Raw genomic sequence first — 18,211 nt, forward strand, 5'->3', positions numbered from 1 at the left:
ATATAATTTTGTATTTGTGTTGGTTTTATGTCATGGTTTATTTTCTTCATCATTATACTTTATTTTCTTATCTCTGTAACATTGGTTTTAAGAAGTTTTATACAGTTCTTTACTTTGTTCATGGTTAAAAAAAGACAACATTTTAACAGCAGTGTCTGTGGAAATAAATGAATTTTCAGTGTTTTAATCCTGTGTGTCGATTCAGCTTTATTTATAATATCTATTTTTACATTTGTTATTGTCTCTGTGTATAAATGAGCCATATTTAATTGAATCTGTGTTGTTAGTTTTGGATGTCTGTGGAGCTGTTAGATTTCACCATCAGTGAATACAGTCTTATGTAACAGATGGAATATCATCTTTGTAATTTTAGTTTCTTATGTTATGTATTTTGTTGTAATATGTAGTAATTTCACCAAAATCCCCCATTCTTCGTACTGGGAGTACTGTATTAGGTTGTATTCTAGCGCCCTCTGCTGGCCATTAGCAGACACTGCTTCATTTCCCGTCTCTCGTCAGTCTGCATGTATCCTTACTGAGAGAGGTATGTACTGAAGGAAGCGCGATCATAAAGTGTGTAATGTCTGTCGTTCTTTTTGCCTCTAGAGATGAGTTTTTAAGGCTTTAAAAACTAGCTTAAACACGTTTTTCCTGTAACGTTGTGTGGCTGGTTTTCATCATTTTGGCTTGTGGAATACACACTTAAGCTTGTTTTTTCATGTTAGGTCTGTTGCAGAGATGAAAGAGCCTAAAAACAACGTTTTTGCTGTCTTTTGGACTCATTTTGACAGAACACAACGCTGACCGACACAGTCATGAAGCCTCATAGTGCTTCCTGTCTCTGGCTGCAGTACAGCTGACCGTCCACTAGATGGCAGAGTCTGACTGGAAGTGAAATTACAAAACTCAATACGACGTCATGTGCTCTGTCCAGATCATTTTCAGGGTCATTTACAGTTGCCTTTTTATTTTAGTTCAGTTTTAGTTAGTTTAGCAAGTGAATAAATATTGATATATAATAATATTGACTAGTTTTGGTTTAGTTTTAGTTTAAGTCTCAGCTTTAGTTTTTCAGGTATTAGGAAGAAAGCCTTGATTAGTAGAAGTTGTAAAAGATAAAATAATGCTGACACTGAGGTATAAGTGTTTGTTAGCCCATTATCTGAAGAAGTCAAACTGAACAGAATACAGTAAAAATGGAAAAAATGGTTTGGACCGGAGCCCAGGAATACACGTTGTTGTTGTTGTTGTTGTTGTTCTAGTATTAGGATTTATTCTGAGGTAAAGATTAGGGTGGATGTAAAAGTACATCAAAGTATTCAGGTCATCACGGTATTAGCTGAAATGGTAAATGATAAGTGTAAAAGGCAAGAACTTGTGTTAAAGTAAAAAAGGTAAGTATTAAGGATTGTTTGTAAATATTAAAGTACTGGGTAAGTATTAAGATGAGAAATAAGATAATAATATTTAAATTAGAGAGTAGAGAGTAGAGATTTCAGTCAAAGCCAATGCACAGGCTGACACACATTATTATCTGCCCCAAACAGGACACACTGTGAGGCTGGATCAAATTCAACAGGGCTTTCCACAGATGACCCTGAGGCCTACGACTGATGATGTGTCCTATACAAGGGGGGAGTTGTGGGTTCTACCATGACTCTACACTCCTTCTGCTGGAGTCCTGCAGTAACTACACAACACTACTGCTGCTGTTAGATTAACATTGTACACATAAAACATGAGGAAACACAGAAATAACTCTTCTCTACGGAGGTATCTGCACCTTTATTCAAATGGCAATGCATTTTGCAAAATGGCAATTCAATGTTCAATTTTGCAATTCAGTCTTCAATTTTGTAATGCAATTTTTAAATGTATTTGTACCAATTGTAAAATTTGTACCAATTTTAAAATGTATTTGGCAATTCACAATTCAATTTGCAAAATGCATTTCCATTTGAATAAAGGTGCAGTTAGGCTTCCATACTTCTCACAGTGCTGCAGCTGACAAAACAATATTTAAAATACAAAATAAATAAACTATAACCTTAGAGATGTAAAAAGCACTCAAAAGTTCATATTTCCCACAAATCGCGATTGAGTCGGGTAAATAATTAGTTTTTTCACAGTACAGAAAACGGTTTGGAGAAATAGAAGAGGAAGGGAGTGGAGGGGCTGGGACAGAACTAGAAAGAGTGATACCAATAAAATAGACATCGAAAAATATAAAAATAGAAGTGACAGCAAGTTGTAGATAAACAACAAAATAATAGCCATTCAATGTTCAAAAAGGGTGTAGAAAGAAGGAACTTTTCCCCCTTTTTTTAAAAACTCTAACAACAAAATCAACATAAGATATATTTAAAAGAGCTGTACAGACACATGAGTCAACAGGAAGTTTAGCTGGAGATGAGTTTCAACAGTGGAGAAGATAGTGCAGTGATTATGTAGGAAAAAAAGATAACAGATGTGATTGGGTAAGGTTGGATAATCAAACTATCTACACCTAGAAGATTAAAGTACACATAGTACTACAGTAAAAGTAAAAGTACCTAAATTATACTTTGCTCGAGTTACTTTCTTTAACTTTTGAATGAAGCATGAATGAAACACTCAAACTGAAAATTACAGATCTGTGATTACAATGTTTTTATTTTAAAAATCAATGCATTTTACAGACAAACATGTTAATTCATCAAAAAATTTGCTCCCATACTCTGTGTTATTAAGTTTCTAAAAAAGGACTAGTGTAGGATTTAGTGCCATCTAGTGGTGAGATTGTATATTGCACCCAACTGAATACCCCTTTCACTCTTTAAAACATATATATTAATATTATATTCCATTTTTTGCAAAGTCTGTTCCAATAGATGCGACCCAATTCTACACACTGCACCTTTAATATTAATACCAAACATGCACCAACCATACTTTTCATACATTTACATTTTCTTTTAATCAAAATCCCTGAGTATCTCTAATAAAGAAAAATAAAATCCTAAAAATGGCATCTGCTTCTTTCCTCTCGTTATAAATTGAGGGAACAAGAAGTGGAGAACTTTTAACAATTGATATGTATTATACACCAATTAACACACCTGGAAATTACATCAGAGCAGCTTAATATTCATCACTAATGATTGGTTAAGATATCTAACAAGAGGCTATGTCAAACTGAAATCACTATAATAGCTATAATTCTAGTCTATTACTTGATTAATACATTTTTTTATAACGAATAACGCCAAAATTCTCTTATTCTAGCTTCTTAAACATTGATATTGTCTTGTTTCTTAGCCCTTAATGACAATAAACTGAATATATTTGGGTTATGGACTGTTGGTTTGGATATTTCAGGTTGCACGTTGGGCTTTGTGGAATAAAAGGGATTGGTCATTTTTCACCATTTTTCACCATTTGCCCAACGACTACTCGATTAACTGAGAAAATACTTGACAGATCAGTTACAACCCTTAAAATAATACTTATCCAGTCTGTCTCATTCATAATTCTGACTTTGTGGACACATAAATAAGGAAATAGAGGCACAATATGACCCTAAAAAACATCCTAATCTGTTCATTCAATCACATCAAAAGGCACATGATTAATACAGAGAGTACCTAATACCATATAATAAACTATATTATACATACAGTACATTTATATAATAACGCTGTATTTTCCAGCAGTGATTGCCAGGTCTGTCTGAACTTATGTAATGATTCACAGCTTGGCTTTGGCACTTAAACTGGAGTAAAGATGCTGCTGTAGAAAAGTCAAGATCTTCCTCCAGGAGTCCTCCTGAGCATCTGAATGGGGTTTGGTTTGTCCTCCCCAAAGTAAAATCACTGCAACACACAAGGTTTTATTTGACAGAAGACAAGTCTGTAAATACTGATGATTTAATAACCTTAAATAAAAACAACTAGGGGGATTTTATTGGATGTATATTGTTAGGCAGAATAAGAGCATTTAACTTTTGAAGAGCTTTTGTAAAGACATTTGATTAGGAGATTAAGTGGATGAGATATACAATGAAAATATAGTCACCAAATTACCTATTAAAATCTAAAAAAACATATATATTTTTTAATGTTTGTCCAGTCTTAACAGGTGGCAGAAGTCTTTACTGCTCTGCTCTGATAACAGCTGCTCCAAATTTGGAAAAAACACAAAACTCTGCTCCATGAAAATCAATTTCACTTCTATAAATCTCCATTAAATTAGGTTTTGTTCACTTTCTGAGCTGCAAGCCATCAAATAATCACTCAGGCAACGTTAAAGATGGAGTGATCTGCCTGCACAGGAACTAGATGCTACATTTCCTGTTTTGATGAATTAAATCATCATTTTATTGTCTGATAAAAAGGTGAATGTCTTTATTAGTACAGGACATTCAGTATAGTGTGCAATGATAAGTCACCTTTGGCTTTTGTGCTGCTCACGATGAACTTCGTAGCTCTGAAGTGAGGGGAGTACGGCGGCTCGATCAGATGTCCAGTGTCAGGGTAATGCAGTCTGGTCAGCAGGTGGTCTTTACCTGCTTCGTGCATCATCAGGGCGATCTGGGGGTTAAAATAAACAAATAAATGCATGGTGCTAGGTGGACATATTTAAGCAGAGGTGCTATTTTTTGCACACAGGTTATTGAGTTATCTTTATTTTTCAGTTCTGTAGAGTTTCAGATTCAGATTCAGATTCATTCTTTGTTTACAGCTGGACAAGGACTATCTCCCTCTGTAAATGTATTTGGGCCATTATTTTCACTTTAAGTAAAACAATTACAGGTGGAATACCAAACACTTGAGGAGTAGTAGTAGTTTTTTGCAGCTCATAACTTCTGCACAGAGTATTAAAAACCAGATTTTTCAAGCTTAGTCTGAACATGAGTCATGTATAATGAATGAATGAATGAATGAATGAATAAATGAATGAATGAATGAATGAATGAATGAATAAATGAATGTAATTATCAGCACTATATGTGACCAGATAACAGAGGTTAATAAATAACGTACAATGCCGCTCCTGTCTGTTGATTAAATGGGATCAGAGTGGAGCATGCAAACAATATCACTGTAAATCAAGTGTGTGTGTGTGTGTGTGTGTGCATGTACTCACATCGTCAGCAGCTTCCACGGCGGCCGTGTTCTGATCATCGAGACCGTTGACCAGCAACATTGGACAGTTTATTTGTCTCGCCTAACAAAGCATCACAACTGGAGTTAATTCAAATATTGTTGATGTAGTCTTGCAGTTAATTAATTAAATATATACTCTAATACACACACACTGCAACATACTTACGTCCACTTTCTCTGACATGTCACTGCTAATCGGTAGACACATATCTCGCCATATGTGATGGTCGTTCTCGTCTATACGCGTCTTGTGAGCATTCCTGCCGTCAAGAGGAGTAATGATTTAGTCACAATACTTATTGACTCCTGATGCGATATTTTGTATTTGCTTTCTTTCTGTTTGACATTGTGTGGGTATTTTTGTGTTAGTTTGTTTTTGTTGTCTATTACTTTTTCTTTTCTTTTTTTTTTTTTATTTATTCTTTTTTTTAATGTATTTATTTATTCACTTATTTTTTTATTATTATTATTATTATTATTATTATTATTATTATTTTATTATCATTATTTTTTCATTATTATTATTATTATTATTATTATTTATTTTATTATTATTTGTTTTTATTTTATTATTATTATTGTTATTATTATTATTTTTTTTTCTTCTAATTTATTCTTGGTTATTTGTATGTTGTTCTTTTTTGGTGTCTCGATGTTTGTGAAGAACAAGTTTATACGAGTAATTAGTTAATTCATGAAAGTTCAGTCAGAGTGTGAAACTTTGTGCTGAATACTTACTTTACCATCAGGTCACTGATGGCGTTGATGGTCGCTCCAGTTGGAAAGAAGTGGTTGCCGCTGACGCAAACACAACAACGAGGCTGAAACAAAACACGACCATGATGTTAACTTTACAATCCATCAGTAGATTTCTATGATTGATGTATGGTGTATATGATGGTAAAAGTGTTGATCCACACCAGGGTTATTATTGTTCTTATTTTTATTTAGTTTTTCAGTTTGCTTTTTTTTTAAATTTCAGTTCAGTTTGAGTTAGTTTCACAAGTGATTAGCTCATTTTAGTTTAGTTTTTATTTAGTTTTAGTTTTTCAGGTATTAGGAGGAAGGCCTTGATTAGTAGAAGCTGTAAAGCAGTGGCCCGCGGGCCAGAACCGGCCTACCGAGGGGTCCAATCCGGCCCACTTTCCTTCCTGTCTTCTTTTTTTCCCTTCCTTCCTTCTTTCCTTCCTTCCTTCCTGTCTTCTTTTCCTTCCTTTCTTCCTTCCTTCTTTCCTTCCTTCCTTCCTTCCTTCCTTCCTTCCTTCCTTCCTGTCTTCTTTTCCTTCCATCCTTCCATCCTTCCTTCTTACATGTTTTATTGAGTTATGAGGTTTTTTTTTTATTACATTATCAGCTGTCTCTTTTTAGTTTTTATCCCACAAATATTACCATCACTTTTCAAAACCACACTTTTATTTTTATCTACTGCATGTTCGTAGCTAAATATTCCCATACTTGCCTGAAACAACTTTTTCTTCTTTCTAGAAAATCATAAATTGCACGTTAAGCATTTTCTTCTTTTGCGTTATGCAGCAGCCGCTCTGCTGCCCCCTACTGGTACTAGCCTGCTATTTCAAGAAGTCAAACTGAACAGAATACAGTTAAAAATAAGAGGGAGAAAACAGAAAACTAAAACTAAACTCATTTTATCTGCAATTCAGCTTAGTTTTAGTTAGTTTTGCATTGTTATTAACTATAATAACCCTGAATCCACACACAGCTAACAACCACATATTCAAGGCTGAAAAAACAACAACTCTGAGACATATTGTACCTACTACTTACCTTGACGAGGGTGCTTTCAGCTGCCAATTTCAAGGCAATAATCGAGCCGAGGGAAAGACCGAAAATCCCTACTCTGTCTGGAATCACTTGAGGATGATCCTTGACAATATCAAACGCAGTCTGTGAAGAAGTAAACACAAGGCGACAAAGAAAAGAAAAGAAAGAATTAATTAAACCCAATGACCTAAAGTTCTCACCAAGCTACACTGTTAGGGGTAAGAGCATAGACTGTATAAAAGAAATGGACGTAACATCCGTGACGTCACCCATTGGTTTGTGGACTGCTGCTCGGAAGCCAATAGTTTCGAATCTAGGCAGCGCCATCTTGAAAATGTCAGGTGCATGCTGGGAAAAATAAAAACACAGATTCTACTTATATGGGCATGAGGCGGGGCCATGGGCGGAGCAGGGAGGTTGCTATGGTTGCGAGGGCTGGATCTCGAGGACATTGGTCAATCAACCTGTCAATCAGGACGTATCCACGCCCTAATGCATACCCTGCTTTATCGTCAAATATAAAATCAGGGAGGCCAAAATGTCCCAAATGAACATCATACTGCATTGAAGAAGGCTTTAAACTAGCGATTGAGACCATAAACACATTTTGAAAATGTTTACTGAGGTTAGAAATCAAGTGAGAAGTTGGTGAATTCTCCATTGACTTGTATAGAGACAGTCGCCCCCTGGTGGCCTTTTGATAGAATTTACTTAAAAGTTACTTCTGCGTTGGCTTCATTTCAGAGGACCAGAACTCCCTGCCTGGTAGCAACAGAAATCTTCCATGTAAAGTAAATAATGAGTAAATCTTTGTTACCATCATCTCATTTAAAGGCTTTGTAGCTTTGTATGTAAATATATAATAAAAACACATTAAAGTAGCAGAGGATAAGAGTCTCTACAAAAATTAAAAAACAAACCTCAAAATATCTGAACTGTAGATCTGCTGTCTGCAGCTCACCGGGGGAGAAATACTCCAGCGCTAAAGACACAAAACCATGGGACGCCAGCAAGGCCGAACGATACTCCAGCAGACCTCCACCGCCTCCCCACATATCCATCAGACCTGGGAAGGGTCCTGGACCTGAAGCACGGAGACACAGATCACAAATTTAGGCTGTGTTCGAAACCGCATACTACATACTACGTACTTCTATACTACATACTACGTACTTCCATACTACATACTACATACTTCTATACTACATACTTCTATACTACATACTTCTATACTACATACTACACACTAAAGGACCAGATAGTAAGCAGACCGTTTACACTGTAGTAAACTACACGATAACCCACAATGCATTTGGTTCCTACCCGAGCTGAAATCATCAGGCTGAAGCTGATTTCATTTTAGCTCTAACTCTGTAAATAAACCACTTTATCCACATTTCTAACCTTTTTAGGAAGAAAGTAAAGTAGCCCTTTAGATCCACAATGTGACGCTAATTTGTCCAAATAACACCTGTTTAAAGTTTTGTTCCTGAGAATTCGGAGACACTCAAGTTAGCCGTAGCAAGTAACGCACTTCCTGTCATTTTCACAAAATAAAACACCCGTTGCCTTTTATTATTAAGAAAACCATAACAATAGAATTGGTGCTTTTATTTTGAAAACAGGAAGCGAACATTCCCTCACTGTAGCTACCTGTGACGTTTGTATTTTGGGTTTTTTCAGAAGTTGCATTGCATCTTGGGTAATGTGAGTGTGAGTAGTAGCGTTGCATCTTGGGTAATGTGAGTGTGAGTAGTAGCGTTGCATCTTGGGTAATGTGAGTGTGAGTAGTCAGCTCTTGATGCATACTCTGCATTTCTGGAGAATCTAGTAAACCATCCAGGAACTTCTCACATACTCTAAATCACATACTACACAGTTGAAACACACTACATACTTCAAATGACGTCAGAGTTAGTACGAGTAGTAGGAAAGTATGGGGTTTCTAACAGACCCGTAGTCTAAACCCAGTAGCAGATTAGGGTTGCCAACTCCCTGAAAAATAAAAAGAGACACCTAGTTGGGAGTGTTGGCCGACCTGATTGCGTTCACCTCTCCCGGCTTGGTGAAATATTTTGCCTTTTTGTGTGTGTGAAACAATTTTTAAATTATTTGACTTGAACCTTTAATTTAATTTGATGCATGTTTTTGAGTGAAACAAATACATGGAAAGCTAATTATTATTTGACTATTGTTTTTCACACCTGGAGGTATAAACAAAGTCCCTCGAACTCCTTTCTCCTTGATATCGACCCTCCGGACCCCCGGAGCCATGTACCATCTCTCAGTGAGCACCGACGCCAGAGGAGGCTTTTCTCTGAAGCCCTCGGCTATGTGTCCACTGTAAACCGAGATGTTGACGGGCATCGGGCTGCGGACGTCCATCTTTCTCAACCTGCAGGTACAGAAAAGAGCAAACTTCAGCGTATACCAAACATGGCACTAAATCTTTACACTTGAGTATGTTTCAGAGCTTAGAATTAAAAACTAACAAAGCAAACTCAAGTCAACAAGGTCTTTTATTTTGTAGGGTAACATAATTGGAAGTTTTCATGCAGGTGTTGTTGTTTTTTTAGCTGTAGTCATTCTTCTGTTGCTACTACTTACTTCAAATGTGCTTTCAATGTAAAGTAATGGAGGACTAAATCATATTTTGAAAGTAGATTTAGCTAGTATTCAGCTTGCTCTCTCTTCCCTCCTTTCCTTCCTCCATCACCCTCCCTTCCTCCCTTCCTTCCTTCCTTCCTTCCTTCCTTCCTCCTTCTCTCTTTCTTTCCTGCCCCCTACCTTCCTCCCTTCCTTCTTTCCTCTGTCCTTCCTTCCTTCCTTCCTCCCTCCCTCCCTCTTTCCTGCCACCTACCTTCCTCCCTTCCTTCTTTCCTCTGTCCTTCCTTCCTCCCTCCCTCCTTCCCTCCCTCTGTTCCTTCCTTCCTTCCTTCCTTCTTCTCTCTTTCTTTCCTGCCCCCTACCTTCCTCCCTTCCTTCTTTCCTCTGTCCTTCCTTCCTTCCTTCCTCCCTCCCTCCCTCTTTCCTGCCACCTACCTTCCTCCCTTCCTTCTTTCCTCTGTCCTTCCTTCCTCCCTCCCTCCTTCCCTCCCTCTGTTCCTTCCTTCCTTCCTTCCTTCTTCTCTCTTTCTTTCCTGCCCCCTACCTTCCTCTCTTTCTTCTTTCCTTCCTTCCTTCTTTCCTCCCTCCTTCTCTCTTTCTTTCCTGCCCCCTACCTCCCTCCCTTCCTTCTTTCCTCTGTTCTTCCTTCTTCCTTCCTTTCATCCTCCTTCTTCCTCCCTTCCTTCCTTGACTCGAGGACAACAGGAGGGTTAAAGCGTGGATCTTGACGTCACAGTAAAAGCTGCACTATCATCTTGTCAGGAAGACATCCTGTCTCTCTACTTGAGACGGTGAAGGCAGCAGGCTGTGGTGTTTTGGGGAAAGCAGGAGTCACTTTGATAACGGTGGCGCAACATTACTGTGATTCTCCTCGGGCCGAGCTTCAATGAACACTTTCAGCGTAAGACGTTAAGATCCATGCTTGACCCACAAATATGGAACATAGTCATTTAAAAAGTAGATGATCAGCTTCTATTGAGCTTCAGCAGTCGTCCTCCTTCCTGTCGTCCTCCCGGGTCAAATTGACCCCGTCTGTTTCGACTGTTCTTTCTTTCTTTCCTTCCTTCCTTCCTTCCTTCATCCTCCTTCCTTCCTTCTCTCCTTCCTCCCTCCCTCCTTCTTTCCTTCCTTCCTCCCTTCCTCCATCCCCCTTTCTTCCTTCCTTCCTTCCTTCCTCCCTCCTTCTTTCCTTCCTCCCTTCCTCCATCCCCCTTTCTTCCTTCCTTCCTTCCTTCTCCCTTCTCTCTTTCTTTCCTCCCCCCTAACTTTCTCCTGTCCTTCTTTCCTCCCTTCCTCTTTTCCTTTCTAGGAAGGAAGGAAGGAAGTAAGGAAGGAGGAAGGGAAGACCGGAAGGAAGGAAGGAAGGAAGGAAAAGAAGACAAGGAGGAAGGGAGAAAGAAAGGTAGGAAGGACAGACGGAAGGAAGGAAAAGGATTGGACCTCTTGGCGGGCCGGTTCTGGCCCATGGGACGCATGTTTGACACCCCTGCAGTAAAGGCTGCACTATCATCTTACAGGAGTTCAAGATTTCTTACGCTGAAAGTGTTTATTGAAGCTCGGCCGAGGAGAATCAAAGTTCTATCAATACGCCGTCTGATGCATGATGCCAGCGCGACTCTGAGGAAACTGTCTTTAAGCCTTCACAGATAAAACCACTACAGTTACCCATCTGTGTGTTTAGGGAGTCAGACTGTGCTGCACCTCCGTTATCAAAGTGACTCCTGCTTTCCCCAAAACACCACAGCCTGCTGCCTTCACCGTCTCAAGGACAGAGACAGGATGTCTTTCTGACAAGATGATAGTGCAGCTTTTACTGTGACGTCAAGATCCACGCATGACCCCAAATATGGAACATTTTTTATCTAAGGAAGGAAGGAAGGAAGGAAGGGAAGAAAAGACAGATGGAAGGGAAGAGAAGACCGGAAGGAAGGAAGGAAGGACGAAAGGAAAAGAAGACAAGGAGGAAGGGAGAAAGAAAGGTAGGAAGGAAAAGAGGGATAAGAAAGAAGAGAAGACTGGAGGGAAGGAAAGGAGGAAGAAAGGAAGGAAGGAAGGGAAGAGAAGACAGATGGAAGGAAGAGAAGACTGGAAGGGAGGAAGGAAAGAAGGAAGGAAGGAGGGAGGAAGGGAAGAGAAGACCGGAAGGAAGGAAGGAAGGAAGGAGGGAGGAAGGGAAGAGAAGACCGGAAGGAAGGAAGAGAAGACAGGAAGGAAGGAAGGAAGGAAGGAAGTGCACAGGTGTATCAAACAAGATAAGGTTTAATTAAAAGTAACAGTGATAAATAAATAAGACAATTCATTATGATAGTAATTTGAGGCTTCGGTGTTTTTACCTGAGGCCTTTCCGGCTGCCTGGGACGGGACGCATGCTCCACAACAAACCCATGGGTTCGATTCCTGCGTACGTCCCTCCATAACTCAAATCCTCTGCAACTACAAAAAGCACAAAAAGCAATGGACTGTCAACGAGAGCATTAACCAGGCGTGTCAAACTCATTTTCATTCAAGGGCCACATAAAGCCCAATTTGATCTCATGTGGGACAGATCACTGAAAGAAGGGAAGGAAGGAAGGAAGGAAGGCAGGCAGGAAAAGGAGGAGAACAAAAGAGAATACAGGAAGGAAAGCTGGAAGAAAGGAAGAAAGGAAGCAAGGCAAGGACAAGAAGGAAGGAAAAGAAGGAAGGAAAGAAGGAAGGGAGCAAGGACAGATGGAAGGAAGAGAAGAGAAGACAAGAAGGAAGGAATGAGGAAAGGTAAGACAGATGGAAGGAAAGAAGGAAGGAAAAGAACACAGGAAGGAAGGAAGCAAGGCAAGGACAAGAAGGAAGGAAGGAAGGGAGCAAGGACAGATGGAAGGAAGAGAAGAGAAGACAAGAAGGAAGGAATGAGGAAAGGTAAGACAGATGGAAGGAAAGAAGGAAGGAAAAGAAGGAAGGAATGAGGAAAGGTAAGACAGATGGAAGGAAAGAAGGAAGGAAAAGAACACAGGAAGGAAGGAAGGAAGGAAGGGAGGAAAAGAAGGAGAGGAGGATGAGGAGGATGAGAACCAACCGGACACTGTTCCTCTGTGGTCACTGACGTAGTGAGCGTAGGCCTCCCAGTAGTCTTTGTCCTCGGAGTGATGGAGGGAGTGAAGGGTTACCGGAGATCCGGCCGGCAGGTTCTCCACCAGCACCTTGATCTTCTCGTCGACCAGAGCACGAGTGGGGAGGACGGAGAGGAGCGGGGGGACAGCCTGAGACATGGTCGATAAACGTCTGCGGAGAAATGCAACGAAAAAAAGAAAAAAAGAAAAAAAAGAAAAGCTGGATAAAACACAGGAGAAGCAGTGAGGAGGGACGAGGACGATGGGAGTGATGGTGGTTATGACTGGGGTTATGTTTTATGTTCCAGACTGACAGAGCTCTCTCTCCTCCCCTCTCTCTGTGTGGGGAGGAAAGAAAGAGAGAAGGAGGGAGGGAGGAAAGAATGAAGGGAGGAAGGAGGGAGGGAGGGAGGAAGGAAGGAAGGACAGAAGGAGAAAATGAAGGAAGGGAAGAAAGAAGGAAGGGAAGATGGTGGGGGGAGGAAAGAAAGGGAGAAGGAGGGAGGGAGGAAGGGAGGACAGAAGGAACGGAGGAAGGAGGGAGGAAGGAAGGAAGGAAGGAAGGAAGGAAGGGAAGATGGTGGGGGGAGGAAAGAAAGAGAGAAGGAGGGAGTCAATTTGACCCGGGAGGACGACAGGAAGGGTTAACAGTGAGGCATCAAACCAAACAGCAAGAGCAGTCAGTCAGTTAGTTAGTTGGGAAGCTCACACACACACACACACACACACACACACACACACACACACACACACACACACACACACACACACACACACACACACACAGTGTGTAGGAGCGTGAAGAGGAAAAATGGGGAACCAAACAGCGCAGAAAGAAAAAGAAAGATGAGTGTTAGTGTCTCAATTTGTCCCTTTTTAAAATATGTTTCTGTCATAAAATTATGACTATCTGAGTTCATACAGTCATTAAAATATGATTAAAAAAGGAATACAATGATGTTAAAATTGTAAAAAATATATACCGCCTTGAAGAAATGATCTCTACCTCCTGTAAAATGTCATTTAATGGGGCCTTTAAAGTAATGTTTGGTTAAAGAAAGAGTGCTCTTTATGTAAAAAAACAACCTTATTCTACATGCAGCACACTGTATTATGTCAATGTGTGGTAACATGGAAAATGTGACACTTCTTCATTTGTCATTTCATTTGATTGCATCACATTTCTATTGTGCCAACGTGTTTGGGCCCGTTTATCATCTGACACTAACTTGAGGAACTTCATCACATATGAACACTGGGACTTATTCAGCAAGACCATTACTTAATTCAATTTGTAAGGGATTTTTAAATATAATTTTTATGTTGATGAATGTATGGGATGGGGTTTTTTTTATGATTTTGGCATCTAATTATTTAAATTCTGCAGTAAAATAACTTTATGATTAAATCAGAGCTGCAGCTAAGGTTTTGATTTGATTAGTTTAAGGAACTTTTGAAAAATTGGACTCTGAGCGATTAGTTTTACTTTGTTCTGTGATCATTAATGATTAAACGAATGCTGTAGTGAAACATTAAAACACTGCAGCGAAATAATAAAGTATATATTTCAATATAAGGTAAAAAGAAAAAAACCCCCACTAAATTCCCCCGTTTAAAACAACTTTTGTGGCCTTTCGAGTTGAGATTCTTGAGTTTACAAGGTGCGCTTGAACGCACCATAGGAATCCACGTGTTTACCGTATAAATCAAAGTAGACGCGCAGGTGTTATGTCAAAGTTTAAAGTTCACGGAGCTGACCCGGCTGTATAACCTGAGTAACCTGAAGCAGGTGTGGTCGGACAGATACTTAAAAGTTGTCAGACATCCGTGTAACTCTCGTAAAGGTAATTTGAGGACATTAAACTTACCTAAAACAAGCCAAAACACACAGCAGGAGTAGTATTAAGGTCGTTGCGTTCACTTTCTACATGTGAACGATGTCTCTCCTCTTTTAGTCCTTTCAGTGATGCGGGTAAGAACAATGTCTCACACACACTTAATCCTCTTTAGTTCATCCATCAGCATCGAGTCAGTAGAAGAAGCTAAAAAGTCGTTTTTTGGCATTATATCGCGTTTTAATGGCAGCGACACTGACTGAAAGCAACACACCGACCTTTTCTGTTGCCCCTGCAGCAAACCGTAATGTCATCGGGTCGGGAGGGAGCGCGCTGTGAATGAAACGAGCGCGTTCACGAGAGGTGCCGCGCATGATTTGGATTATTGATTTTATTAATTGACCTATAAAGTCTGATAGCAGCGTGTTTAAGAAGTATTCAGTATATTTTTAAACACACATGTATTAATATGGGGTTACTGTTTTATAGCTGTTATTATTATTATTCTTATTATCATTATTGTTGTTGTTGTTAAATTGAGACTAAATTTAAAGTTAACACAATAAAATACATGTAGGTAATGTTATATTCTGTTTTAACTGCGAGACATCTTCAAACCTCACCTGAACATCCCGTAACTCTGTTCTTACAGTTTACAGTCGAACCTGACTTCAAATCAAGTTTCCTGCAAATAATGAAATATTATATTAATTACAGTGATGTAGTATGCAGTATTACAGTAAAAGTACTACAGTATTATGAGGAAAAGTACTGCAGTATTACAGTGAAAGTACTAGAGTATTATGAGTAAAAGTACTGCAGTATTACAGTGAAAGTACTGCAGTATTACAGTAAAAGTACTGCAGTATAACAGTAAAAGTACTGCAGTATTACAGTAAAAGTACTACAGTATTATGAGTAAAAGTACTGCAGTATAACAGTAAAAGTACTACAATATTATGAGTAAAAGTACTGCAGTATTACAGTCCAAGTATTGGTTTGGTCTATCTGGCTGATATATTATTATCATTATTACACACTGAAGCTTCAGTAGATAATCTAATGATGTCATTATCACACGTCTGCCTTTTAAACCTTTCAATGAATATAATATAAAGATTTAATATAAAGATATAATATAAAGATATAATATAAAGATATAATATAAAGAAGCAAGCATTCCAGTGAGAGACTCACGTGTGTGTCGGCAGGTGAGCGGAGACTCAGAGTAAATCTGTGGTGGACTTCATACCTTCTCTGCACACTTTTCTTAATATGTAATTCTTTGCTCCTGCAGTAAAGAGAGCAAACAGTGTTGCACTTATCTGCTGGTTAATGTCTGTTAGAGTTCACCACTCACGGTGACATGCAACACTTTCTAAAGAGGAGCATGACAAAGGCAATTATACACACACATACACATATAATCTTCTTTCAGTAAACTATAAGAACTATCAGAATGTAGTCAACTCAGTTGTATTCATATAGCTCATTATTATAAATCACAACATTTGCCTCAAGAGGTTTTACAGTCTTTACATTTATATATAAGTTCATAATATAGCTTCATAATGACATGAAAGCAAAGTTAAATATTTATAATTTTACAATGGTAAATATCTTAAATTGTGCATTACGTTAATGTATTTGGCTGTTTTTATGCAGTATTTTAAAATATGTTGTATTTATATATATATATATATATATATATATATATATCTATATATATATATATATATATATATATATCCCCAACAACAACCAGCTAAAAATAATAAATAATAAAAACATAAATTATTATTAATAATAATAATAATAATAATAATAATAATAATAATAATAATAATAATAAATACATTTTATAAATAAATGATTAATAATAATAGAAATAAAATAATAATAAAAATAAAAACATAACAATACTAATAAATATAATAATAATTATAATAATAATAAATACATTTAAAAATAAATAAATAATTAATAATAATATAATTAAAATAATAATACAAATAAAAACAAATAATAATACTAATAAATATAATAATAATAATAATAATATAAATAAAATAATAATAAAAAGAAAAACAAATAACAATACTAATAAATATAATAATTATAATAATAATAATAATAAATACATTTAAAAATAAATAAATAATTAATAATAATATAATTAAAATAATAATACAAATAAAAACAAATAATAATACTAATAAATATAATAATAATAATAATTAATAATAATATAAATAAAATAATAATAAAAAGAAAAACAAATAACAATACTAATAAATATAATAATAATAATAATAATAATAAAATTGACAACGAAACAACAGAATAAATAAAATAATAAAAAAAAACTAAAATTTAAATTAGTAAAAAAAATAGACATTTAGTTAAGTTTTGTGGTTGTGCAGTATACATAATGTAAAAAGAAAAGTTTATTTTTTCTTCTTCTTCTTTTAACTCCAGGTAGTGAACGTGAACTAGGCCAGAGGTGAAAGAGCAAGGTTCAGTGTTACGTAATAAAGTCATGTTTTATTAGCACTCATAACGCTGTGACACCTGCAGCAGTTATCGGCAGCTGCAACGCAACAGTCATAAAATTCAAAAACCTCATCAATAATGATTAACGAGTAAGAGTTTAAATGTTTTACAATAGAAATAATGACTGGATTAAACAGTTTAAGCAGTTTTTAAGTGCTTCACACAATGCAGAAAAACCAAAAAATGACAAAAAAGGTAAAAACACATAATGTAAAGCCAACAGTACATCTCTACAAAATCATTTTAATACATAATAGATATTAAAAAAAATAAAAAAATCTGTCCTCTATTAAATCCAGATCTGAAAGGTGATTAGTAACTTGTCTGAAATGTAGTATGTATGAGTGTTTTGCATTAAAAATGTTTTAATATTTCCATAATAATATATTAATTATAAATAAGTAAACGAGTAAATGTACTATGTGGTTACTTAGTACTGTGATCTTTTACTTAAAGTAGCATTAACACAGTATACAAATTAACGTTTCGCATTAAAAATATAAAATACAAGTTAATATAATTAAGAAAAAATACAGAAGAATTCCTTCCTTCCTTCTTTCCAACCTGAGATGCTCGTAGTTTAAATATTATAGACTGCAGATCTTCCTTCCTTCCTTCCTTCCTTCCTTCCTTACTCCTTTCTACCCTCTCTCCTTTCTTCTTTTCACCCTCTCTCCCTCCTCCTTTCATCCTCCCTTCTTTCTTTACTCCTTTCCTCCCTCTTTCTTTACTCCTTTCCTCCCTCTCTCCCTACTCCTTCCCACCCTCTCTCCCTCCTCCTTCCATCCTTCCTTCCTCCTTTCCTCCCACCCTCCCTACTCCTTTCCACCCTCTCTCCTTACTCCTTTCCTCCCTCTCTTCCTCCTCCTTCCATCCTTCCTTCCTTCCTTACTCCTTTCCACCCTCTCTCCTTTCTTCTTTCCTCCCTCTCTTCCTCCTCCTTCCATCCTTCCTTCTTTCTTTACTCCTTTCCTCCCTCTCTCCCTACTCCTTTCCACCCTCTCTACTGACTCCTTTCCTCCCTCTCTCCTTACTCCTTTCCTTCCTTCCTTCCTTCCTTCCTTCCTTCCTTCCTTCCTTCCTTCCTTCCTTCCTTCCTTCCTTCCTTCCTTCCTCCCTCTCTCCTTACTCCTTTCCTTCCTTCCTTCCTTATTCCTTTCCTCCCTCTCTCCTTACTCCTTTCCACCCTCTCTCCCTCCTCCCT

The 18,211-nt window shown here is 37.5% G+C and overlaps 1 protein-coding gene across 2 annotated transcripts; it reads right to left on the reverse strand.

The window, feature by feature from the left end:
* Nucleotides 1–2,640: 2,640 nt before the first annotated feature.
* LOC128385146 (bile acid-CoA:amino acid N-acyltransferase-like) lies at nt 2,641–14,741 on the reverse strand. Of its 2 annotated transcripts, XM_053344008.1 has the most exons (11): nt 14,488–14,741; nt 12,586–12,791; nt 11,867–11,966; nt 9,131–9,321; nt 7,847–8,010; nt 6,930–7,049; nt 5,883–5,965; nt 5,311–5,404; nt 5,125–5,205; nt 4,427–4,568; nt 2,641–3,851 (listed from the first exon to the last, which is right to left on the reverse strand). In XM_053344008.1, the coding sequence occupies exons 2-11, from the start codon at nt 12,776–12,778 to the stop codon at nt 3,727–3,729; spliced, it is 1,293 nt and encodes a 430-aa protein (XP_053199983.1). In that variant the 5' UTR covers nt 12,779–12,791; nt 14,488–14,741; the 3' UTR covers nt 2,641–3,726. The 2 variants fall into 2 exon arrangements, with proteins under 2 accessions (XP_053199983.1, XP_053199984.1); XM_053344009.1 differs by lacking the exon at nt 14,488–14,741 and having other exon boundaries at nt 12,586–12,917.
* Between the last annotated feature and the right edge of the window lie 3,470 nt (nt 14,742–18,211).

The sequence above is a fragment of the Scomber japonicus genome, chromosome 23 (assembly GCF_027409825.1).
Source record: "Scomber japonicus isolate fScoJap1 chromosome 23, fScoJap1.pri, whole genome shotgun sequence".
In the NCBI taxonomy this organism is placed as follows: domain Eukaryota; kingdom Metazoa; phylum Chordata; class Actinopteri; order Scombriformes; family Scombridae; genus Scomber; species Scomber japonicus.